This window comes from Crinia signifera, chromosome 8 (genome assembly GCF_055691185.1).
Source record: "Crinia signifera chromosome 8, ASM5569118v1, whole genome shotgun sequence".
In the NCBI taxonomy this organism is placed as follows: domain Eukaryota; kingdom Metazoa; phylum Chordata; class Amphibia; order Anura; family Myobatrachidae; genus Crinia; species Crinia signifera.
This window is the reverse complement of record NC_139224.1, coordinates 151,138,834-151,166,631: the sequence shown is the minus strand read 5'-3', so window position 1 is coordinate 151,166,631 and position 27,798 is coordinate 151,138,834. Positions and strand designations below refer to the sequence as shown.

The window sequence follows — 27,798 nt, the reverse complement described above, 5'->3', positions numbered from 1 at the left end:
AGCGAGTATCTTCTGACAGTGGTGTAATGCAGTGTACACACGGTTTGATGTTGTCTATTTTTCTATTAGATTTTGCTTATACAGTATAAACAAAATAGAACAGAAATTGCACGCATTTGAATAGAAAAATAGACTGTGCAGGCAGGACTATATAGTACAGATTTGTACTATATAGTCTAAAACGAATGTATGCACCGCGTCCTGCAATTCGATCCCAATCAAATCGGGATTGAATAGAAAGTAAATCGTACCGTGTGTACACTACTTACGTTTGTCCCAGTTGCCCGAAAGTAAGATAAATATTGGTGCCACCCCATACAGACACACACACACCAGGCTGGCACTCATTTGCCTGTACAAGTTTAAAAGATGCCCGGTGCCTTCCTAAATGACCGTGTCGGCTTGCAGGGATATAAATACTTTCCTGGATGGTGGCACTCACGGGTGATTTACATGACTAAGACAAAGTCACGTATGAATATCAACATTTCAGATTTAGTAATCTTTCATCAGGATAGAAATTTGTGGGGCCTGAAATGTGCGTCTTTAAAGGGCAATTTCTACGATACCCCACTTTTGCGTGTCTGACCTCAACTTTTTCCGCAATCGCAGAAAAACCGCAGTTTGTTTGCAGGAGAAACGAGACATACATCCTCCCCCTCTGCCACCTACTCACCCAACTGACAGCAGCAGCAGACAAGCACAGAGAGTTCCGTTTGTCAGTCTGTGATGTCATAAAGGGCCTGCTGATCAATGGCCATCTGTCTGATTGGCTGCTATATTTGATTGACATGTATCCGGCAGCTGATTGGCTGTCTAGGCTAAACTGCATTACATACACCCCTGATGGTACCACTGGCCAAGACTCCACGTCAGCTCATTGATTAATTAAAAATTCAGAACAATTGATTGATGAAGGCTGGCCGGCCATTTTTAAACGCTCATTGGACTCAGTTAATCCAATGCACCTTTATATATTTACATCCATTCGCTCCATTCTGTAACCACTGTGCATAAAAATTTGGGAACATGGCATACAGTGTATCATTTGGTGGCAATGGGGCAGATGTATTAAGCCTGGCGAAGAGATAAACTGGAGATAAAGTGGAGAAAAAGTGGAAGAAGATAACACACCAGCCAATCAGCAGTGTTAGAAATATGACAGTTGGAAGCTGATTGGCTGGTGCGTTATCTCCTTCCACTTTTTCCCCACTTTATCTCCAGTTTATCTCTTCGCCAGGCTTAATACATCTGCCCCTAAGTCATGTTTCCCATATTTTCCCTTCCAGGATACAGTAAAAGCCCGTTTGAGTGTTTGGGGCACTTTTTTGCTAAAATCATCCTACGTGGCCTAACTGCATATGCTAAAGCCAGCGTATATGGCGTAGTGGCCCCTGCAACCTCCAAAAATATCAGGACTTACAGTACTTCCCCAATAACCTGCAAACTCACCCCTGAAATACCTACTTAATCACACTATGTTGTTTATTTGACTCATTTTTAATTTGAAATGCAGTGTACACACGGTTCGATGTTGTCTATTTTTCTATTAGATTTTGCTTATATAAACAAAATCAAACAGAAATTGCACGCATTTGAATAGAAAAATAGACTGTGCAGGCAGGACTATATAGTACAGATCTGTACTATATAGTCTAAATCAGGCATGTCCAACGTTGGCCCTCCAGATGTTTTAAAACTTCACATCCCAGCATGCTTTGCAATAGTTTTAGCATTCTCTAATAGCAAAACTGTGGCAAAGCATGCTGGGATGTGTAGTTTCACAACATCTGGAGGGCCAACGTTGGACATGCCTGGTCTAAATCGAATGTGTGCACCGCGTCGTGCAATTCGATCCCGATCGAATCGGGATTGAATAGAAGCAAATCGCACCGTGTGTACACTACTTAATTTTGTCCAGGTTGCATACCTCCCAACTTAGGCTGAGCTGGAGGCAGGACGTAGTTGCTGCGCGCCGGAAATTTCGGGGGGGGGCACCTAATTTTGGGGGTGTGGCCTATACTCGCGGCTCTCCCACGAGGCCACGCCCCCATTTTGACGCTATGGGGGCATGACCCAGATGCTATGTGAGCCTCTTGCCATGCCCCCAGCCCCCTGGCTGCGGAAATAGACGACGTGCGCATGCGCACAGCGTTTATTCCCTGCTGCTTAGCAGCCGACAGGGGGGACTCCCAACAGCCCCCCCACACCGTGGGACACTGCCGCCTGCGGGAGGGACAGCGGGACAGGCCCTGATAATCGGGACTGTCCCGCTCAAATCGGGACTGTTGGGAGGTATGCAGTTGCCCGGAGGTAAGATAAATATTGGTGTGCCCCCCTACAGACACATACACACCATGCTGGCACTCACTTGCCTGTACAAGTTGAATAGATGCCAGGTGCCCTCCTAAATTACCCTGTCGGCTTGCAGGGGTATAAACACTTTCCTGGATGGCAGCACTCACGGGTGATTTAAATGACTAAGACACAGTCACGTATGAATATCACCATTTCAGATTTAGTAATCTTTTGTCAGGATACAAGATACATATTATAATCTTCTTACCTTTATAGTGTTCATCATCCAAGTGAGAAATGCGTTCCATGATGTCACAGTTGCTAGTGCTCCCCTATCACCTTGGTAACACACAAACAAGCAGAGACTCTTAAGCCAACGAAACCTGGAGGGGACTTAATAGTCTAGAGAGCAAATAGCGAGACATTAAGCGATGTACAGAGTTTTTAAGGAGCTAACAAAGAGGATAGATAACATACATCCTCCCCTTCTGCTACCTACCCACCCAACTGACAGCAGCAGCAGACAAGCACTGAGAGTTCCGTTTGTCATTCTGTGATGTCATAAAGGGCCTGCTGATCAATGGCCAGCTGTCTGATTGGCTGCTGTATTTGATTGACAAGTTGTATCCGGCAGCTGATTGGCTATCTAGCCTAAACTGCATTACATATACGCCTGATGGTACCACTGGCCAAGACTCTGTATCAGCTCATTGATTAATTAAAAATTTAGAACAATCGATTGATGAAGGCAGGCAGGCCGGCCATTTTAGAATGCTCATTGGACTCATTTAATGCAATGCACCTTTGGGAACATGGCATACAGTGTATCATTTGGTGGCTAAGTCATGTTTCCCATATTTTCCCTTCCAGGATACAGTACAAGCCCGTTTGAGTGTTTGGGGCACTTTTTAGCTAAAATCATCCTACGTGGCCTAACTGCATATGCTAAAGCCTGCCTATATTGAATGGCGTAGTGGCCCCTGCAACCTCCAAAAATATCAGAACTTACTTCCCCAATAACCTGCACACTCACCCCTGAAATACCTACTTATACCCCTTTCACACAGAAAATGAAATACCCGGGTGAAGCAGTTCCACCCGGGAATTTCATTAAATACACGGGTCCTTTTTCTGTGTGAAAGGGCACACCCATGTCGTAAATCCCGTGTCTCCGACCCTGGAATTGACCAGGGTCGAGGACACAGGATTTATGACCCATGTTGACCCTTTCACACAGAGGAAATACCCGTGTTATTAAGCAAATTACCAGGTAGAAATTTTTAACCCAGTAATTTGTTCTTCTGTGTGAAGGGGGGCCAGGCTGCTCCCGGCAAAATAACACGGCATTTGAAATGCTGTGTATTTGCTGGGATTTTCAGACTTTTCTGTCTGAAAGGGGTATTAATCACACTATTTTGTTTATTTGACTCATTTTTTAATTAAAATGCAGTGTACACACGGTTTGATGTTGTCTATTTTTCTATTAGATTTTGCTTATATAAGCAAAACCGAACAGAAATTGCACGCATTTGAATAGAAATTAGACTGTGTGGACAAGACTATATAGTACAGATCTGGTACTATAAAGTCTAAATCGAATGTGTGCACTGCATCCTGCAATTCGAACCCGATCGAATCGGGATTGAATAGAAAGTAAATCGCACCGTGTGTACACTACTTAAGTTTGTCCCAGTTTCCCGGAGGTAAGATAAATATTGGTGCGCCCCCCTACAGACACATACACACCATGCTGTCACTCACTTGCCTGTACAAGTTGAATAGATGCCCAATGCCCTCCTAAATTACCCTGTTTGCTTGCAGGGGTATAAACACTTTCCTGGATGGCTGCACTCAGGCTGATTTAAATGACTAAGACACAGTCACGTATGAATATCAACATTTCAGATTTAGTAATCTATCATCAGGATCAGGGCCGCCGACAGGGGGGTGCCAGGGGTACACAGGGCCGGTGCAAGGCACCGGAGCGCCCCAGGCGAGTCGGGATGGGGGCGCCCCGGTGCCGGGGGGAGGGAGGGAGGGGGGGGTGGTATCTGTATAAAAAATTGCTGCCCTGGCGTCGCCGCGCGCATAGCGCTAGTTATTTGCTATTCACTACAGGGACCCCGCCGGCCGCAGCCAGTTTTATGCACATGACGGCGCCGCAGGTACCCCTACGGCACGGACACCCCTGACCGCCCCAGCACTGCAGGGACGCCGGGGCAGCATTTTTTTTACACAGTTCGCTATGGGTGAGGGGCGAACAGCCGCCCTCCAGGTGCCGGCGCCCTAGGCAAATGCCTAGAGCTGCCTAGTGGTGGCGCCGGCCCTGGGGGTACAGTTTTCCAGGGCCTCGGACTCTGGAGGGGCCCGGGCAGCTGCCCACAGTGGCATGGCACCACCCCCCTGCACCCGCACAAATACCCCCAACCGGCGGCCAGGCGAGCACAATACACAGTGCAGCCTGCAGAGCGCAGAGCCTAGGATACAGAGGGGCTCGGCGCTCTGCAGGCTGCACTGTGCAGTGAGTGCTCCGAGACCCGGAGGGAGAAGATGCTCCAACCGCCGCCACCACCGCTAGTAAGTAATAGTAATTGGGGGGAGGAGGCGGGGTGCCGGCGCGCGAGAGCGGGGGGGGTCTGCTGGGGGCCCGGGCTGAAGGTCAGTCACGGGCCCCAACATTACTAGTGGCGGCCCTGGTCAGGATACAAAATACATAAAATCTTCTTACCTATATAGTGTTCATCATCCCAATGAGAAACGCGTTCCATGATGTCACACTTGCTAGTGCTCCCCTATCACATTGGTAACACACAAACAAGCAGAGACTCTCAAGCTAAGGAAGCCTGGAGGGGACATAATAGTCTACAGAGCAAATAAACATTAAGCGCTAACAAACAGGATAGAAAACCTACATCCTTCCCCTCTGTCACCCACCCAACTGGCAGCAGCAACAGACAAGCACAGAGAGTTCCGTTTGTCATTCTGTGATGTCATAAAGGGCCTGCTGATCAATGGGCAGCTGTCTGATTGGCTGCTGTATTTGATTGACAGATTGTATCCGGCAGCTGATTGGCTGTCTAGCCTAAACTGCATTACATACACCCCTGATGGTACCACTGGCCACTGGCCAAGACTCCACGTCAACTCATTGATTAATTAAACATTTAGAACAATTGATTGATGAAGGCAGGCTGGCCGGCCATTTTGGAATGCTCATTGGACTCATTTAATGCAATGCACCTTTGTATATTCACATGCATTCGCTTCGTGCTGTAACCACTGTGCATAAAAATTTGGGAACATGGCATACAGTGTATCATTTGGTGGCTAAGTCATGTTTCCCATATTTTCCCTTCCAGGATACAGTACAAGCCCGTTTGAGTGTTTGGGGCACTTTTTAGCTAAATTCATCCTACGTGGCCTACCTGCATATGCTAAAGCCAGCCTATATTGAATGGCGTAGTGGCCCCTGCAGCCTCCAAAAATATAAGGACTTACTTCCCAAATAACCTGCAAACTCATCCCTGAAATACCTACTTAATCACACTATTTTGTTTATTTGACTAATTTTTTATGTGAAATGCAGTGTACACACTGTTTGATGTTATGTAAGCAAAATCGAACAGAAATTGCACGTATTTGAATAGAAAAATAGACTGTGCAGACAGGACTATATAGTACAGATCTGTACTATAAAGTCTAAATCGAATGTGTGCACCGCGTCGTGCAATTCGAACCCGATCGAATCGGGATTGAATAGAAAGTAAATCGCACCATGTGTACACTACTTAAGTTTGTCCCAGTTGCCCGGAGGTAAGATAAATAGTGGTGCGCCCCCCTACATACACACACACACACCATGCTGGCACTCACTTGCCTATACAAGTTGAATAGATGCCCAATGCCCTCCTAAATGACCCTGGATGGTGGCACTCACGGGTGATATAAATGACTAAGACACAGTCACGTATGAATATCAACATTTCAGATTTAGTCATCTTTCGTCAGGATACAAAATACATAATAGAATCGTATTACCTATATAGTGTTCATCATCCGAGTGAGAAACGCGTTCCATGATGTCACAGTTGCTAGTCACGTATCTCCAACTGGAAGGGAAGATAAGTGAGTTCATTTGATTTGTTTTTATTTATGATGTGATATTGGTCAGCAGGCCATACCACTGTTTTTACATTAAATATTTTTACTGAGACTGGTCCTCCTCTTTGTTTCCGGCCCACCACATGGGGACATTTGAGAGTGGATTTGAAAGGGGATCATCGTCATAAAGATACCTTTATAAGTGTATCCCACCGGCATTCGCAGTGAGTACGGTATGCAATACTGAGACCGTTGTTACCCACCATTGGCATGCTGGTTGTGGATTGAGTGTTAAAGAAACCTTTATTTGCCTTTGATCTTCTATTTTCACTAGTGAGTATGGTACGCACATTGGAGTACTCACTCACCTCTTGATGTTCACCATACAGTTGATCACCAGCGGTGTAAATCTAAAAGATACCGTTATATGTTTCAAGCACAGCACTGCACTGTGAGTTTCGGTACGACATTTGTCTCTGGGACCCAGTGTTCCCTCTAAGCTGTGCGCGTGTGCGCACGCACACATCTCGCCAAGCATGTGCACAGACATTACAACAGAGCGCACAAAGCAGCAGTGGTCCCCTTTTTGCAGTTGTGGACTAAATTAATGTATGTTTCACCCAATAACTACATCATGTGCTGTGTTTTGAATGTTTAAATGTTTAATATCATTTGAAGAAAAGTTAACACAGATGCTGAACGTCGTTTTTCAGTTATATATAGAAGTGACCCACAAAAATAAAAATTTCCTTCAAAAGTTGCACAGCCAAAATCTTTTGCCGCACACAGCCTTCGTAAAATTAGAGGGAACATTGCTGGGACCCACTGTTACCCCATAGTATTTTTTGGTTGTGTCACTGATACACATTTTCTGTTTATGTTTTTTTCCCGCAACTGAGAAAACAATTCATACATCTGGACATCCCAGTCAAGCGCCTTCAATTCCTTGTTGTGTTCTGACGTATCTCCAACTGTCTCTCTATCTCTTCCTGGATGTCCCAGCGCTTTCTTAAACTTAACATGTCCAAGACTGAGATGATCATCTTCCCACCCTTCCGCACAACCTCGCATCCCACAAACTTATTATCTATTGATGGCACGACTATCACCTCTAGCTCCCAAGTATGCTGTCTTGGAGTAATCCTTGACTCCTCTCTCTCCTTCAAACCACATATTCAGCACCTCTCACAAACCTGCCATTTTCATCTCAAAAATATTTCCAGAATTAGACCTTTTCTTACTCAGGATGCCACTAAGACTATTATCCACTCACTGATCATATCCAGGCTGGACTACTGCAAGCTCCTACTAACTGGTATCCTTGACAAATGCCTGTCTCCACTCCAATCTATCCTCAATGCTGCAGCCTGGCTCATCTTCCTCATCAAACGCACTACCTCCACCTCCCTTCTTCTTTTGTTTTTTTGTCCTTTTTGATTATGTATACTCTGTAACTGGGCGCTGCAGAACCCTTGTGGCGCCATATAAATAAAGGATAATAATAATAATAGTGCTCCCCTATCACCATGGCGATACACAAACAAGCAGAGAATCTCAAGCTACGGAAGCCTGGAGGGGATATAATAGTCTACAGTGCAAATAGCAAGACATTAAGCAATGTACAGAGTTTTCAAGGAGCTAACAAACAGGATAGATAACATAAAACATCAATAAACCTTAGTAATAATTTACAATGAAGGAATCATAACGGAATACTACCGCACAGTGACTACTAATTGTAACTACTGTGATGGAAGCTGATAGTGTATAACATCGTGGATGTCTGAGCTAAGGGCTAAAGGGAAGTAATGATCGAAATGACAAAAAAAAACATTGAATGCCCAGTTGTTCATTTAGACCTCTTGGTGCCAATGTGCCCAGGCGGTATATCCACCGGCACTCTAATTGCAATAATTTCCAACCCCAATCCCTGCGCTCTGAGTAATGGCGGAACGTGGATGATGCTAAATTGTAAGGATGCCAAACTACGTTTGAACGAAAAAAAAGTGCTTGGCCACCCGTTGATCAGATGTGCCCTTCTCCAATGCACTGTGGATGGCACTGTTCAGTTTTTTTCAATGTAACATTTTCCACAAGTGATCACGTATATTAGTTACATCTGGGTGGGCTTTGGCGCTGCCTTTGTGTTGTTGTGTTTGTGTGCTTTCGTGAGTGTGTAAGAAACAGAGGAAGATGGTTAGTGTAAAATACGTATATATTACTAACTTAGATGTGCATGTTAAGCTATGCCTGTGCCTGTGAGGGGGATATGAAAAAAAATTTCCCCTGCCACAAGGGAATGACAGGTTGTGCAATTAGTACATTTAAAACAGCCCTTTTTTAGTAGTTTTAACTCTATTGGACTTTATAACAGTTTTTCCTCTAACTAGTTTGCTAGCTTTAAGACACTGTTGTTTGAGTTTTGACAGATTGTAACCCCTGTGGTGGAATTTAGACACCCGCTGTTGAAGCTGTTCTTTGCATGTTCCGGGATCACGGTTAATGCGGCAGCGGCAGAAAAATTGAGAAAATGGTAAACTGTATTTAACCCTTTGAGTGCCAACATCTCTGTGAGAGATGCACAAAATATCCGCTAAAATTGGCAACATCTCTGTGAGTGATGTGTAAAATATCCACTAAAAATGCCAGCGTCGCTCACATTTGTTATATAAAGTCAAATAAAATATGTTGTGTAAAGGTTATATTTCCTATATATTGTAAACATTACAGGTCATTGTGATGAATACAAAAGTTTGCTTGGCAATTTTTCACACCAATTTTGTCAAAATTACTTGGAATTCAAAGAGTTAAGAGAGGGCGGGTGCCAGCATCATGAGGTTCCTATCAGTCGGTTTTACATATTGGTGGATCATTTATTATCTTATGTTTGTAATGAATACATCAAGATAACGTATGTGGGTATCGCTAAATTCATATGTAAACTTAACTGGATGCAAGGATCAATTATGGGTCTCCAGCAACTCTGTCAGAGCTGTTAATGGACCCGACCAGTGCCGTCTTTCCCATTGGGCACGATGGGCAGTTGCCCGGGGGCCCTAGGACCTAGGGGCCCCCGGCCCAGCCCAATGGGAAAGATGGTGGCCGGGGTCCGGGAATCCGCTCACCCTCGCTGGGGGATCCGGGCAGGATGATCAGGGCGGTGGCGGCAGAGGCAAGCGAGGGCGGTGCCGGTGGAGCACCAGCTCTGGCCCCCGGGCGAAGGAAGCTATCCTGGCGCCGGAGCCATCCCAGCACCGCCAGCTCGCCCGCTCCATCTCCCCCGCTAGCTCCCACCGCGGCTCGCTGTGTGCGGGAGACGTGATGCTATTTAAAATTCACGTCTCCCCCTGGACCGCCAGCCAATAGGCGCTTGCGGTCCAGCAGCCAATCAACTGGTGGCTGCTGGACCGCGAGCGCCTATTGGCTAGCGCGGTCCAGCGGGAAATGTGAATCTTAAATAGCAGGCGCAGCAGCACACACTAGTGCACTGTTACAGCGGGGACTGGGAGCGCCTGGGCAGTGGACAGCTGGGGGGTCCCCACTGTCAGATGTCGCGCGCAGGGGCGATCCGCGGCACTGCTCCCCTCTCGTGACAGCCATTACAGCCGCCGCAGCTAACATCATCATCCCGCCCACCCGGCTCCCAATGTGCTGGTAAGTTGTGGCCATCAGAAGGGGGACCATGCTCGAGCTCCAGTATAACAAACCTAAAAGAGGTCCAGACTCACCACCCTGGTGTTGGATGGTATGGGTATGTTGGGGACAGTGAAAGAGTAGGGTATGTAATTGGGAGTGGTGTAGAGGAATAGGGAGTGAATGTGGCACAAACAGGGGGACTAGGGTGTATATGTGAGTAAAGCTTTATAGGGGGTCTGTGGGTGGAACAGGGTGTTTGTGGTGGGGATAGAGGGTTATGGGGTGTATGTTGGGGGACAGGGTGTTTGTGGTGGGGATAGAGGGACGTGGCAATGAGGTCTCTCCTCTTATATGGAATCAGTATGGGAATTCTGTAAGGGGCAGTAATATGGGCAATGTTTAAGGGGCACTACGAGGGGAATTATGTGTAAGGGACATTACGCCGGAAGCTGACTGGCTGCCGCACGGAGCCAGAGAGGTGAGGGTTGGGGAGGTGACTGTGGGCTCCTGGGCAAACTAATTTGGGGGGGGGGGGGGTCCAGTGAACTAGGTTGCCCAGGGGCCCTTCCTAATGTTAAGACGGCCCTGGACCCGACCAAAGGATAAGTAGGTCAATAATGTAGCGCTGGAACAAAAATAAGTGTTACTTCTGGATTGATAAAAAAAGAAATCCCACTCTCCTTTTAAACATAAAACGGTACTTGTGGAGTATCACGGCTCCCACGATGTGCATTGCAAGCTAAAAAATCGCATCGCATTGCATGCGATCAAATCGCATGCGATCAAATCGCATGTGATTTTGCACTGAAATGCATCCAAATGCATTGAAATGTGCAGCAAACATGTTAAATGCCCCCAAATGTCATTTTTCAGAGTGTACCACCCCCACTATCAACGCCAACCCGAAGCGTGGCGAGCACAGCGGTACGCGTCCTACGACATTTTCATACCCCCACTATCCACGTCGGCGTGGAGTTGAGAATAGAATAGTGTGGCGAGCCACCGAGCCCGAAGCGTGGCGAGCGGACGCGGATACCTTCACAGGTATCCGCGTCCCCTCGCGGGCTTCACAGGTATCCGCGTGCGCTCGCCACGCTTCGGGTTGGCGTTGATAGTGGGGGTGGTACACTCTGAAAAATGACATTTGGGGGCATTTAACATGTTTCCTGCACATTTCAATGCATTTGGATGCATTTCAATGCAAAAACGCATGCTATCGCATCGCATCGCATGCGATTTTATTGCATGCGATGCGATTGCATGCGATTTTTGATAAAAATAGCTAAAAAACGGTAAAAATCGCATCTCATCGCATGCCATCTCATGCCACTACATATGGCATGCGATGGGAGCCGTGATACTCCACAAGTACCCATAAAACTATTTGCCAGTGAGGGTGCCACGGTAGAACCCATGGCACACCCCGATGTTTGTACAAAGAACTCATTATTTGTAGAAAGAACTCATTATTAAAAAAATAAATCCTTTTTTGTAAGCGTTAATTCTACCAATGTGACAAATAGACTAATGTCACGACCTGTATAAGCACTGTTATAGACCAACAACTGCCGTACAGCCTGTAGACCTGCTGAATCTGGTATACAGGCTTTTTACATCAACTGTCACTAGCCAGGTTAGGAGTTATAGGTGGTAACTTATCCAAAAGTTGTAGAAGGGTAGTCGTGTCTTTCAAGAAAGTTTTTTTATTTCTGAACACCGGTCTGTAGGAAATGATCTGCTAGAGGTTGGAAAATGACCCCCGGGAAGAGATAATCGGTCTGGCCGGGGGTTTACTTAATGACTCGGTACCATGTATAACACGGAATAATTGGATGTTCTACTGTTAATGCAGATTTTTATTCCCTAGTATTTTGAATGAGCACAGTTATTGAACCGCCCTTGTCCGACGGATGTATTACTATAGATGGATCCTCACATAGCAATTTTATAACTAAGGATTCCTGTCATGTCAAGTTAGAATAATTCAGAGGCGGGTCCTGAATGGTTATCGGAACACGGGCTTCCAGCATTCTGGAAAAAGTCTTAATAGAGTGATTATTGGAGATAGGATAGATATATTTATTATCTTTTTTTGTAATAAATACATGATAGATAGATAGAAGATTCTACTTATGCCGATTCTTCATATGCCGTTCCTATCTAATGACATCCCCAATGTACAGACCAGAATTATCCACCCTCTTCTTTTTCACATTTTCCATTTTCATGACCCCTGGCCAAACTGCTGGGTCACCGTATCATACAGCACACCAGGAACCTTTGCATTCTGGTGTAATCAATGTCTATTGCCCTATACAGAGGCAGAACTTTAGGAGGCAATGGAGTCATCTGCCGCCGGGCTCCTGCTCCAAAGGGGGCACCTCTCCTCTCCTGCAAGTTTAAATCAGTTAATTAAAAGCTGTCAATATCGCTTTTGTGTCTGACTCCCTCTCCATAGATGTCACACTCTCTTTATTTTAAACATAATATACATAACATACATACACACATGCATAAATACATATATTTATTTATTGTGTGTGTGTGTGTGTGGGGGGGGGGGCACCAATATTTATTTTGCCTCCGGGCAACTGGAAAGAACTTACGCCACTGGCCCTATAGATTGTAAGCTAAGTATAGGTGCCCATACACATTACAATTATTGTATACAATATCACATCTGATCGCATCTCGGTTTTACGATGAGATGAGATCTAGTACAAAAAGTATGTGCTGCACAAAACCGAGATGCGATGAGCTACGATATTGTATACAATAATTGTAACATATATAGGAACCTTAAACCCCCAAAGCAACTACATCTGAGTATAAAGCTGGGCACACACTAATAGATCTATATGCAGATCAATCGATCTTCTGATATATCTGCATGTTCTCCATTCACACTGCCCGATCCGTCGGAACTGACATCACAAGTGGGCGGGTGCATTTGCATGCACCCTCCTACTGAGCGGTCAACCACCGGTGGCTCCTAGCGAGGCTGTACGGGTGGTGGGCGGATTGCCGACACACACAGCACAATACGCTCATATATATCAAGATATATCGGGCATCGGTTGTGTTGCAGAGCCAATGCTATATATCTATGAATGACGCTATGCACAGATATATCGCTCGTACACACTGGCTGATGGTGCATCAATATAATGGCCATTCAAGGAGCGACTGATATATTGGCCAGTGTGTACGCACCTTCACTTTGCAGCACTAATGTCTACCAGCCTTGGCTGGCAAGGCTATTTAATTATACATGCTAAAACTCTCATTGCTGAAAGAAAAGTCCTAATTTAAGAGGGAAGACATTATAACTCCTGTGGTGCCTGAGTGAATCTTGCTGTAATTGGTCTCCTTTCAGTATGCTCATTACAGGGTGATACGAGTGGCCCCTGCTATATGTCACCGCCATCTCTCCCCATCACTCTGCGGCTCTGATCAGCAATATAGAGGACAATGCTAGCTGATGGCTGTGTAAAGACTACAAGTACCGTGTCAGCTGGAAGCTGGGATTCTCTTTGTTCCCATTCCAGCTGATTATGTACATTGTGTTACTGTTCTATAGAACATCCCAAGTCATCATTCTACATTGTAATGCTGCAGAGTTGCTTTCTGTCCATCACAACCAATCCTGCTTCTGTGCCATTCACCCACAGTGTCAGACATGCATCTCCCAACACCGCGAAACCCAGGTACTTACCGCAACTAAACGTATATAGTAATATTACTTCAGATCTGTTTAATTGCAATCTGACCTAGAACCTGGGGGATCCACACTGTAAAAGGCTGAAAATCATTGATTAATAGCAGATCCAGTTAAAGGAGTCTGTGTTGTAAATTCAACATGGCCACCCAGTAACAAGATGGCCTCCTCCCCATTGAAATGAGCTATTTATACTTATAATGGTATTGGCCTGGCTATGAGCGGTGCCTGATTTCCTCCAAACTTGGTTTCCGCCAAATAGTTCAATCTTTGTCTCATCAGACCAGAGAATTTTGTTTCTCATGGTCTGAGATTCCTTCAGGTGCATTTTGGGAAACTTTTTTTTTTTTTTACTAAGGAGTGGCTTCTGATATATAAAAAAAGTCAAAACACAAAATGAATCTGAAAAATGTATACAATGAATAAAAAAACTACCTACAACGAATCCTGAAATTAACTTTTAAAGTTATGTGTTATTTTTTATTAATGAGTCTGGATATGCCAGATGGTGACTGTTCAATATTGTATTTTATTAGCACTGTTCCATGTGTTTTTATTCGTTTTGCTTGTACAGGGAACTATATCATTGAGGGGTGGTGGGAAATGTTAGATGTTTGAGGATAGAATCACTTGGAGCATCCGATAAGCTTGTGCTAAAATTGCCAAATAATATTGTGACTGTGGACAAGTTAAAGGCAGCGGGTTATACTGAGAAGGTTTTCCTGGACGTCCCTGGTAATGTAGGATTGGCAGCACCTGTGGGGAGCTAGGTAATTGATAAGAAAGGTGTTTCACCACAGGTGATGGCAATCATACATTACCAGGGAAGCTCAGGAACAGAGCATTTTCTCCCTGAAGGAGAGGGTCAGGTAGGCAACCATGTTTTATACCTGTCCCTTAGACAGGGGTGACACCAGGGGTTAAAGTGAGGGGGAACTGGGGGGAACTGAGTTCCACCACCTCTAATGGTAGGGGGAACTGAGTTCCACCACCTCTAATGGTAGGGGCAACTACTTCCACCTCCAGCACAGACCTGCACAGTAATTCCAACAGAAAAGACTGTCCCAGCAGCTTTCTTCTCTGGCACAGCATATGAGATTTCAAGCTGTCACATGGTACTATTGCTGTGGGCATTATGTGTAAGGAGCTGTACTACTATGGGCATTGTGTATAAGCAAAGCTACTGTGTTGCATACATGTATAAAGAGTACTACTGTGCAGCGTAACATGAAAAGTGAGTAAGGGGCATTGCATGTGGTGTAATGTGTATGCGATTGTGCTACTGTGTGAAATCATTTAAATTGGGGGTACAATTATATAACCACTGTCCCTTTATAAAGAAGGGGAGGCAGGACATAAACTTATAGTTGCAGGTGGTGCCAAAAACTCTGGCACTGGCTCAAGTTTGCCTAAATTGGGAGGGGGGGGTGGTTGATGTCAGGGGAAAGGAGTTCCACCACCTATCAATGACCACTTTAAGCCCTGGGTGACACCACAGTGTCAACTCACACAGTGTTCATAAACAGGAGGCAAATACTGCACTGTAACATTACGTGTTGCAGTTAAGGTACTCTCTGGGGGCAGCTTACGTCTCCTGGACCCCCACAGTGATAAAAACAGGATTCGGCTGTGATCCACTAGGCCATGCCCCCCCTTTTTGGTGCACGGCTCCACCGTGGAGACTTGCTTCCCTGGGTGTAGGGACATTGCTGCAGATGAAACTTGGTGCCCACGTGGATCCCAAGTGAAAAGTTAGGTCAAACTGGCTTGAAACTTTTGGAGTTGTCTGAACTATTTAAATGGTCCCTCATTCAGAGCGGTTACAGTCCGTGACATACTGGGGCTTTATAATGCCCTGGCATTGTAGTCGCATGTGACAAGGGGGCGTGGTTGGGCCCCATGTACACATGTATCTGTATTCTGTGCGGCCAAGCAGAGTGCCAGGAATCTTCGCTGTTCTGCCAGCCCCAGTCTGTGTGGCAGACAGTCAGTCTGGCCCTGCCTGCAGGTGCCTATAGCAGCAATAACTCAACAGAGGTGGCATCCTCTCTCCCACCCTCAGCTGTTACTATGAATGTGATGCTTGGTTTTGCAATCATTGCCAAGCAGCACATTCCTTGCCCAATTACAGAGCAGAAGCTGGCAGCATCACAGGAGACAGGGTACTTACTGCTTCTCCATCTTATAAGGGCCAATGCTCAAAGTGGCAGCGCTGAGAGAGTAGCAGATGTTTGCCCTATGCGATTGCCTCAATTATCCATCACTGCTCCCATTAATTGCCACTAGAACAGAACGTGCACTTGCCCTGTGAAATCGAAAAATCTGATTGGTTAAATCTGGCGCTCGGTACTCCGTCCAGGTGACAGTGAAGTTAAGGCTCCCATCCACTAGTCAGCTTTGGCCTGCATACTTCAGATTCAGATTGATCTGACATACCGTTCCTCAGATCAGATGTTCGACTGAGTCTCAGATCCATCTGACAAAAACTAGACCATTGGGTAACTTGTGTTTTTATTTTACTTGTTATATTGTGTTTATAGAAAATAAAGGGAGTTTTAGCCAATGCACCAACTGTGGAAGTTGTCTTATTTATTGCTCTATTTTCTTTTATCTCACAGGCTTTGAATTCTTTGAAGCGAGCGCCAAGGAGAATATACAGGTGAAACAGGTCTTTGAGCGGCTGGTGGATATAATCTGTGATAAGATGTCGGAGAGTCTGGACAACGAGAACGCCGCCGGCAGCGGTGGGAAAAACCTGCGCTTTACAGACTCTGCTCCCCCTTTACAGCAAAAATGTTCATGTTAATCCATTGAGCACCTTTGTGGGACCAACCGGTGCACCTCGAACTCCAGGTTCTATTACCGTTACTTGTCGCTGTCTAGCAGAACCGTGCCAGTCTGTGCTGGGGGTAGGATCGGAACCACTACTAAAACCACTTTGGTACACCTCTCACAGATGTCCCCAGGTACAAGGGCTGAAATCTCATCCCACAACACAGAAGGCCTCCTGTTGTGCAAACAGTAACTGATGCATACGTAGTATACTGTAAATGGAAGGTTCCCTGATAGGTAACTGTATTGGATGAAGGGTGTAAACCAGGCATGTCCAACCTGCGGCCCTCCAGCTGTTGTGAAACTACACATCGCAGCATTCCTTGCCATAATATTGCTATTAGGGAATGCTAAAACTATTGCAAGGCATGCTGGGATGTGTAGTTTCACAACAGCTGGAGGGCCGCAGGTTGGACATGCCTGGTGTAAACTGTCTTATTACTGTATGTTTGTAGTACTGTGATGCAGAATTAGTCTCTCTTGTGACAATTGGTGTTTTTATTATTGTGTAAGCTTTTAATGTCTATAAATGTTCGCAGTATTTTTTAACGGTTGTCATAGAAATGTAAATATATAAATATATTTCCTTGTTGAAACTGCAGGCAATAAAGTCATATGTTGGGAAAGAATATTGTAGTATTATTTATTATCATTATTACAATATTGGGGGAAATTTACTAAAGAAAATTTGTAAAAAAATAGGTGTATTTGTATCCAGAAATACACTCATTTTTGACATTTACTATCCCGAAAATACGGCAATTCGTATTCGTATTGATGTGCTATCAATACGAATACGAATTGCCGTATTTTCGGGATAGTAAATGTCAAAAATAAGTGTATTTCTGGATACAAATACACCTATTTTTTTACAAATTTTCTTTAGTAAATTTCCCCCATTACGAGGAAAAGATTTCTACGATGTTTATGTGTACGCTCAACATTGTTAACTATGCGTTCCCTCGCCTCTGAAAATCATGTGGCACTCCCATTCGCCCAACCCCTTAAAAAGTAGGGAAGGCTCAAGCTCCTCCCCCTTTCCTGCCCTCTGTTGCCTATACCTCCGCACCACTAATCTGCCACTCACTCGGAAGAAGGGGGCATGAAGCTCGCGCTTTTCAGTGCTGGTAATGTGGGCATTGTAAAGTGGGGGTGGAGCTACTGTGATGCAGTCACATTACTATGTGCCATACAGAGACACCGAATGCTAAATAAGCAATGAGGCTGACATAAACCACGTAGGGTTCCAGCAGGCTGCACTTGCTAGATGTCACATGTTATGTTGATGAGGATGGGCACAAGGCCTATCAGAGCCAGGGGGAGGGCTTAGTAGGGTTAGAATTGATCACGAGTTAGTGTGATCCCCCTCTGTCTCAGGAAGCCCCGCCCACCCTTCCCTATTTTTCTCTTCTTCGGCGGCGGTAAAGAACGGTCATCTCTAATAGATCTGTGTGTATGTAGATAGTGGGGTGCGCTCTCCTTTAACAACGATTGTCATGGGCCATGCTTCTGCACGGGGGATGGCCGTTACCATCTGCCCGGGTGGTTGTGTAGGGAGAGTAATCCCAGCAATGGTATGCATGAACATCTTTAAACCCCACTTTCCTATAATGACCGTTCTTTGGTGCCGCCACCATTTTATAGTAAGATATAGTTGCTTTTCAAAATAAATTTTGACAGTCTGTTTGAAACGCCAGCACTTGTGTCCGTGTATTCATTTTAGATAAGGTTATAGATAAGTTAAGCTAAGTTATGGTTTATGTGATGGTCTGGGGGTGTGGCCTGTGGGGATACCCGCTAGTAAGTTTATGTACCATGAACAATAATTTGCTCAGATAGAGGCTTCACCATGTCAAAACAGCTTTATCAAAGTCCAAAGGGTTGACCCACTGAACCTAATACCCCTTTCACACCAGCCTAAATTCCCGGATTGTGAAAGGTTCCCGGGCCATAAAACCCGGGACCAAAGACCCAGGATTTCAACCCTGGACTAGCCTAAACAGCCCCCCCCCCCCCCCCCCCCCACATAAAAAAGATTGGTTATTATATCGATAGATAGATAGATAGATAGATAGATAGATAGATAGATAGATAGATAAATAGATAGATAGATATGTAAACCAGTTTAATTGCATTAAACTTTAATTGCAGAATATAATATAAATTACATACAATACAATACAAGCTTGTATGTATAGTGTTTACTTTTTTTTAAATGGATAATAAAGGACCATTACCCTCCCTGTCAGTTTTGAAGAAAGTCTTTTTGCACGGAGGAGGGAGAGGGGGAGGACAAGAAAGCTGTCTTCTTTCTCAAAATAAACAGCCTTATCTCAAACGCAAACATTCCAGCAATGCTCTTCAGTCCTCAAGGGCTGCTAGACAGTCAGTGTTCTGTCTCTCTCTCAGAGCAGGACTCAATGGCATCATGGGATTTGTAGTTTATCTTTAACTGCTCAACGTCTGAGCAGTACAAAATGAACTACAATTCCCATGATGCCACTGTTCCTGCTTCTCTGCCTGCCCATCTGGGTTACTGATAGCTGAATCCCGGAGGCACCTTGCTCCTATAACTAAGCGGCCGCATACCCAGCTTAATGGTCTGACCGGCCCTGCTCCCAATGTCACTGAAGGGACAGTGGGTTGAGCAGCCGGGCCCTACCCTCTCTGTCAAAGTGGTGGGGCCCGGGACAGGTGTTCCCTTAGCACCCCCTTCTCGGCGGCCCTGCAGGCCGGTGTGAAAGGTACTTCCTGGCCTTCCTGTCCTGGCCGCGGTGCTGGAAGCGAGTGCTGCACACTCTCCGCCGCTGGGGAAGCCGCCGGTCTCTGCCTCGCTGTTGATGGAAGTGAACCAGCTGCTGCTGCCGTGCTCGTGCTGCTGGGGGGTCCTCCCCGCTTGCCCTTATGGTCCTGTGACTTGTTATCAGCTTGGAGCTGGGAGGACTGCTGGGGATGGAGTTGCCGGGTGCCCCCTTCTCCCACCCACCGCTGCCCGTCGCTGGGGGGACTGCTGGGGATACAGAGCTGCTGGGTTCACCCTCACACCAGAAAATGCAGGGACTAGGTTGGTGTGAAAGAGGCAAGCCCGCGAATGTCCCTGAATCATCCAGGGACCATATTCCCGGGTAAGTCCCTGCATTTTCTGGTGTGAAATGGGTATAAGGGTGCCAGGTAATCACAACTTTTGGCCTAGGGATGCCATGAAAAATGCTTATACTCAAGGGCGTAACTACCATAGGTGCAAGGGGTGCAGGTGCTATGGGGCCCAGAGCTGAAGGGGGCCCATTTTTACTGTTTAAGTAATATGTCTTACACACATTTAACGCCATCAGTTGCTAAATAGGGGGTCCTTGAAAACTTTTGCTATGAGGCCTACGAATATCTAGTTACACCTCTGCTTATACTCTAAGGTGCAGTGATTCAAGAAAGTTTGGGAACCAAACTTTGTAGACGCAAATGCATATCATGTAACATACTGTAGTTACATAGTAGATAAGGCTGAAAAAAGACTTGCGTCCATCTAGTTCAACCTAGGTATGCTGTATATTATGTTATTATATTTTAAAAACAGATTATGTTACTTATTTATAACCCCTGATATTTTTAGCTAATAGGTGTTTGTCCAACCTTATTTTGAACGTATTTATTGAGGTGGCCGACACCACCTCTGTGGGAAGAGAGTTCCAGAGTTTATTTACAGTGCAAACAGGTATTATACAATTTAATATACATTGGGTTGGGATTGTAATGCACCATGATCCAATGACAGGGCTAAAAACACAAATTATAGACACACTCCACCACACACACTGCACCATAGGGAAGCCAATCTTGGGTCATTTTTTCAATCCCAGTATTAGCCGGATAACCAGGATTGAGTTGGTCACTGAAAATACAGCAGCAACCCCCCTCCAAACAATAAAACAAATAAAAATGATTTGATGACTCACCCAAGCATACCTCCCTATATGATCCATTCCAGGAGGGCCAAAATGCTCTGTTCTTATGTTTCCCTGTTAATGTATAATTGCCATCACTTGCCGTGAAACACTTTTCTCTTTAATAAATTTACCTGTTCAGAACAGGTGATGGCCTTACACATTGAGGGCCAGATGTATCAAGCTTCAAAAAGTGATAAAGATGAGAGTGATAAACAGCCAGCCAATCAGGTCCTACCTGTCATGTAGGGTGGGGTTGAAAAATGACAGGTAGGAGCTGGTTGGCTGGCTGTTCACATCAGTCCCTGCCCCAGTGGAGCTTACAATCTATATTCCCTACCACGTGTACATTCACACACAGACATTCTTGGGTTCATTTTGTTGGGAGCCAATTAACCTACCAGTATTGTATATTTTTGGATTGTGGGAGGAAACAGGAGTACCCGGAGGAAACCCACACAAGTACGGGGAGATTATACAAACTCCGCACAGTTAGGGCCATGGTGGGTATTGAACCCATGACCTCAGTGCTGTGAGGCAGTAATGCTAACCGTTACACCATCCGTACTGCCCCAACTTTTTGAAGCTTGATACATCTGGTCCTAAGAGGGAAGCCCAGGAACAGAGCAAGTGTCCCTTCTGGAATGGGTCATACTGGGAGGCATGCCCAAGCACTGGCAGCAGCAATCAGTCGACACTACTTTGTCGACACACACACAGAAGCACAGTTCAGGAGTCACACACACATTCAGCACTGGCACTAATAGGCTGCAGCTTTTTTGTAGGGATGGCTATCGACCATCGATGATTTGAAATGGTTTATGGCCGATGTTGAATACTTTTTCCATCGATGTGGGAGAACCAGGTGGTTTCTCTTTTTTTTTTAAGGTGCTGGGACACGGAGCATAGCTCCGCCCCCGACACCCGGAAGTCCCGCCCCCAAGTTCTGATTGGCCCACGGGCCATTCAGTCATATAGTAGATGACCATCTATTTATAGAGTATAGATATGATTCTCACCTTTTATATACATAGGCTCCCACCATGGCGAATGCCACACTCCTCTCCTGCACTGTCCTGACTGCTCCCTTCTTGAGGTAGGGATGGCCATTGATGCTATTGTCATCAATGGCGAGAGTGCAAATGACCAACGTTGGTAGCATACTATGTGATGTATGACCATTGATGATTGGCTGACTGTCCCATGGGCCAATCAGAACCTAGGGATAGGCTTTATGGGTGTTGGGGGCAGAACTATGCTTCGTATATTGGGCATTTGGAGAAGAAAAAAGAAAGGTACTTGTTTCCTAGCACAGCGCCCATCGGGTCCCATCGCATACCTTAACTTAAGGTATGCGATGGAACCCGACCAACCCGATTTTGGGCTTTTGTTTTGAGGTTTCCCGACAAATGTAAAATCGGGTCCATCACATGCCATTATAATGGCATGCGATGCGACCGACCCGATTTTACATTGTAAGCATTGTATGTAATGTTAAATTCCTATGTAAAATCGGGTCCATTGTATTCCATTATAATGCCATACAATGCAACCAATGCGATGGACCCGATTTTACATAGGAACCAATGTGAAATGGCCCCCCATACCCAATTTTTGATTGTATACCCACCCTGATGGGTAATTTCTATGTCAAATGCCCCCCCCCCATTGTTAATGCCACCCCACGATGAACGCCAACCCGAAGCGTGGCGAGCGCAGTGGTACGCGTCCTCCGACCTTTTCATACCCCCACTATCCACGTCGGCGTGGAGTTGATTTTATATAGTGTGGCGAGCGCAGCGAGCCACCGAGCCCGAAGCGTGTGAAGTAATGCGCGTCCCCTCGCCAAGCTTCGGGCTCGGTGGCTGGCTGCGCTCGCCACACTATATAATATCAACTCCACGCCGACGTGGATAGTGGGGGTATGAAAAGGTCGGAGGACGCGTACCGCTGCCGCTCGCCACGCTTCGGGATCACATTGATCGTGGCGTGGCGTTAACAATGGGGGGGCATAGAATGAAAAGTGGGGTCTGGGGGGCATTTAACATTGGGGCCAATGTAAAATCGGGTCTCAGGGACCATTTAACATTGGTTCCAATGTAAAAAATTTGTGTCGGTTGGGTCAATTGCATTGCATGCGATGCGATTGGCCCGATTTTTGCAACCCGATTGCATACAATTAAAATCGGTGGCGCCGTGCTAGGAAACAAGTACCAAAAGAAACAATTCAGTTTTGCTTTGACATCGATGGAGGGAAACCATCTGGTTCTCTCCCTTTGATGGCAAAACTATTCTACATCGGTCATAAGCCAGCGATTATTTTTAATCATTAATGGTCGATGGCCATCTCTACCTGGATGTAAGTATGTCCTTGGGGTGCCATGAAAAAGATGCTGATACCCTAGGGCGCTATGATTCGAGAAAGCCTGGGAACCACTGGTGGGTGTATGTATTTAAAGATTTATGTTTTCGTAACAGAAATGTAAATGTCAGTTGTACACAGAGGATGTGCTAATATTTACAGATAACAAATAATTGCAGAGTGTGTGTGACTGTATACAACATGACAAGAGAGAGATGGCATTTCACATATGCTGCAGAAGGGAAGGACGTATAATGGGTATGCTGTCACTAGCTAGACAATGTCTAAGTCGACAGTCACTAGGTTGCCACCTTGAAATGGTCAACATGCCCAAGGTTGACATTGACAAAATGTTGACACAATCTTATGGTCGACATGAATAAGGTTGAAATTTGTTTTTCATGGTTTATTTAAGGTGGTTTTTCATACTTTACTATACAGGTGGGAATATAATAGTGTGCCAAGCGCAGCGAGGCACCGTGCCCAAAGCATGGTGAGCTCAGAGAGCCGTGCAAGGGGACAGAGTACTTATACGGTGTCCATGTCGACATATGTTGACACAGACACCAAAAACGTGAAAAACAAATGTCGACCTTATTCATGTCTATGTTTACCATAAGCTTGCGTCGACCTTTTGTCAATGACAACCTTGGGTATGTCAACCATTTCAAGGTGTTTCTCTAGTGACTGTCGACGTAGACATTGTCTACCATTTATACCATAACAATGGGTGGGATACAGACCTGTTAGCAAGGTTGCAATTTTTGCAGGTGGACAAAACCATGCTGCACTGCAGGTGGGGCAGATGTAACATGTGCAGAGAGAGAGTTAGATTTGGGTGAGGTGCGTTCAATCTGAAATCTAATTTGCAGTGTAAAGGACCCATACACTAGGCCGACTTGTCATTGACATTGTCATTAACAGGTTGGACCCGATTTCTCTTGAGCTCCCCCGGCAGGCTCACATACGATTTGGCACTTGATTTATCGCATGTAAAAAGTGCCCCCAGGGGACCTGCCAGGGAATTTAAATGTTCAAATGAATGGGCGGCCGCTGATTGGCTGAGAGAGCAATCAGCGGCCAGCCATTAACTTTAATGGCAGTTTTGGTAGCGGCAGGCTGGTAGATTTCAAAACTACCATTCAAATGAGTGGGCAGCCACTGATTCATTTAAATCTCCTGGCTGCCTGCCACTACTGCAGCACAGCCTCTTTCCCGGAGGATGCAGAGCGAGGAGAGCGTCTCTCCTGCCCGATGCATCCTCGCTCTGCATTACTGCTGGTACACTCCTACAGACCTGATCGGGAGCAGTACCGCTGATAGGTCTGATTCCGACCCATCTTATGGTCTGCCTGTCCAACCTCCAACACTGATCCGAATGGGACCACGCATTGGATGCGATGTTAAACACATCTGATTTGGGACGATTTCACTTGATTTTTTGGCTGATCTGTCTGAATCCGGTGGACTCCCTTGTACCAGACGTGTGGGAGCGTACACACTAGGCAATATTGTAAACAATATCGCTCAGGAAGCCCTTATTGGGGCTTTAGTCTGCATACATTTGGCCCAGCATTGTCCAGCTGCAAGATTTCTGGGGTCATATGTAAATGTGTACAGGTTGTCAAATACGCTGATTTTTCAGCAGGACCTTTAAACATTTCTCACTTTAAGTCCGGTAAAATTGCTGAAAAATCTGTAGTTCTGACAGCTGGCACCCTATTACATTTTACCCCTTATTCTGGTTCATTCGCAAAGGAAAATGCCTTCTCAAATTGACAAAACCATGTGCACGGAACGGACGGAGTAACATGTGCAGAGAGATTTGGGTGGAGTTTTACTTCAAAGTAAGATCTATATTGCAGTGTAAAAATAAAGTAGTCAGTAATTTCCCTGCACAGAAACAAAATAACACCCAAATCTAACTCTCTCTGCACGTTACATCTGCCCCACCTGCAGTGCACATGGTTTTGTCAATTTGAGAAGGAATTTGCCTTTCCCAGTGAACCAGAATAAGGGCCTCTCTGTAATATTTGCTCTAACTCACATGTTCTCAAAGTCGGTCCTTAGGACCCCAAACAGCGCATGTTTTGAAGGTCGCATCACAGAATCAAGTAAAATAATTAGCTCCACCTGCAGATCTTTTAAAATGTGTCAGTCAGTAATGAGTACACCTGTCAGGTGACCTGGAAAGCGTGAACTGTGTGGGGTCCTGAGGACCGAGTTTGAGACCCACTGGGCTAACCCAATGCATAATTCTAATATACAGGCAGTTTGTATTATGCAGCCTCACCATGATGAACACCAGAAATAATCAGTACACAATTATACTGTATTTCAAGTCTTTACAAAAACCATACCTCCCAACTGTTCCAATTTTTTGCGGGACTGTCACAATTTTTTTTTGGGATCCAGTGTTGGTAGTGGGGGGCAGTTAGGAATCCCCCATTACATACATGCGCACAGTGCCTATTCACTGCAGAGGGTCTCGCCATGGTCCAAACAACGGTAAAAACAAGGGGAGGACCTTTTCCCCTAATTTCGGGCTTGCACTCATGTCCCTCCTCCACTGCCACCAATGTTGGGACGTATGTTACAGAATAACGTATAGAAGATGTACTGGGCAATACGGATGGTGTAATGGTTAGATTACGGCCTCACAGCTCTGAAGTCCTGGGTTCGATTCCCACCATGGCTCTAACTGTGCAGAGTTTGTATATTCTCCCCGTACTTGCGTTGGTTTCCTCCGGGTACTCTGGTTTCCTCCCACAATCCAAAAATATACTGGTAGGTTAATTGGCTCCCACCAAATTTAACCCTAGAAAGTGTGTGTGTACATGTGGTAGGGAATATAGATGTATGTAAGCTCCACTGTTCAAATATTCTCTGTAAAGCGCTGCAGAATATGTGTGCGCTATATAAGAAACTGTTAATAAATACTGGGTAATTAGTCTATAGAGAAAATGAGGGACATTTGTAAGCACTAATCTATAAATTCTGACGTATGCCTATTTCTCAAATTTATGACACCTGAATAAAAGGTACACAGTTCTCAAGCAGCTTTTAAGGGGATAAAAGGCATTTTCTTGGAGGAATAAATAAATAAATTTCACACAGCGTAAGTATTAAAAGGTTCACACAATTTATTAATATAGGTTGAGTATCCCTTATCCAAAATGCATAGTACCAGAAGAATTTTGGATAACAGGTTATTCTGTATTTTGGAATATTTTTATTTTGCTATTAGGTATCTTGCATTTAAGTTGTATAAGAACATCAAACACATAAAATACACACACAAATTCTTTATTTGTTTATGAAACAAGGTTTTAAAACATGAAACAAAGTTTGTGTACAATCTCAGACATTGTATTTGAATGCCAATCAATCATTTTCTTGCACATATTTAGTGCCATGTCCCCAGTAGTGCCAGTTACAGATGTCCCAGTAGTGCTTTTAGCAAAAAATAAAAACAAAATTACATTCTGGAAACTACGGACAAGGGATATTTTGATAAGGGATACTCAACCTGTACATATAAAAATAAAAAATAAAAGTATTAAAAACCAAATCACTTTGGTAAAGCTTCTAATAATACCCCGTTCTTACTGCCACAAAAACCCAGGTATTTCCCGGGGCAAGCTAAAAATTCCCATGTCCTGTCTCAGTGTGAAAGGGTCTTTGTGAAATTCCCGGGTGTTATGCCCCTGGAATTACACCCGGGTTTTTTGCAGGATTTTTCCTGGGTAATACAAGGGTGTATGGCAGTGTGAACAGCACAGACCCGGGTTTTTCACACAAAAACGAGCTCATTGGGGGATGTAATCATGTGATATGTGACATCATCTTTAGCCAGCCAATAAAAGCTGCTTTTAAACAGCCTATCACAGCAATTTGTTCAAATTTCCCAACACCCAATCAAAGCTGCTATTACATTCCACACACTTGTTGGAAGGCAGACCACGGAAAGCAGTGTGAAAGGGGTAGACACAGGAAATTCCCGGGTCTGAGGTGCAGTGTGAAGGGGGTCTGTTGAGCTGACAAGCTCTGTGCCCCCCCAAAAATCCGGCAAGAAAAACCCAGGATTTTGCAGGGGCGGCAATGAAAATGCAGCATAATTTCAAGTGAGGGAAATAGTCACCCCTTTTTTCTCCATAAGTATAGGATCCTGTTCCTATGGCGGACCATAACAGGCACAGTTGGTAATTTCAATCGGACAGTTTTTTTTACCACCCACGATTCCTGGAAGTCCAGTACCCATGTGTGGATATAGTAGGATTTTGCCCTTGGAGTGGTTTCTGCTGTGGTTTGTCCTGGACTCGAGCTCCTCCAGAAGGATTGCATGCCAACAGGTCCGGGTTCAGGTATCCAAAGAGCCAAAGTGGTAGGCGATCCAAATACTGTTGTGGAGTTTGGGGGTGAAATAACTGACGCATTTCGCCAGTGGGGTTATCAGCTTTTTCTTTTTTTTTACATCAATAGATTTTTATTGATACAAATTTTATATATGGGGTACAGAAAAGAGAAAAAGGGAGGGAGACTGTGGGGAGGGAGGGGGGGGGGGTGGATGGACTGCCGTCGGAGGAGAATACAAACAATAAAGGACAATAATAATTTACATACAAAGAATTACACATGACCATAGCATACATGTAGGAACGCTACGCAGAGCGACCTGAGAACAGGCATACAGATACAAAATCGATATAACATTAAAATTAGTCTAGGATGCAGGAACCTCAGTTAAACCTAGATGAGGGGTGGGGAGGGACTCGAATCCGAATCAGGGGGTTCATTCAGGCTGAAGAGGGTGGTTTGTCCCGATAGAGTTGAGGTAGAGAGTGTTGCGCTCTCCCTTGCAGACATATAAGTGAGCCAGGGGGCCCATTTGGAGTGAGGCGAGGAAGGGTTAG

The 27,798-nt window shown here is 45.2% G+C and overlaps 1 protein-coding gene across 1 annotated transcript in view; it reads left to right on the top strand.

Moving 5' to 3' along the window:
* Positions 1 to 17,214, top strand: part of RAB3B (RAB3B, member RAS oncogene family) — a 135,783-nt gene extending 118,569 nt beyond the window's left edge. The window contains exon 5 of the mRNA XM_083157400.1: positions 16,372 to 17,214. Coding sequence (XP_083013526.1) covers positions 16,372 to 16,559 — 188 coding nt within the window. The 3' untranslated portion in view covers positions 16,560 to 17,214. The remainder of the gene's footprint in view (positions 1 to 16,371) is intronic.
* The last annotated feature ends 10,584 nt before the right edge of the window (positions 17,215 to 27,798 follow it).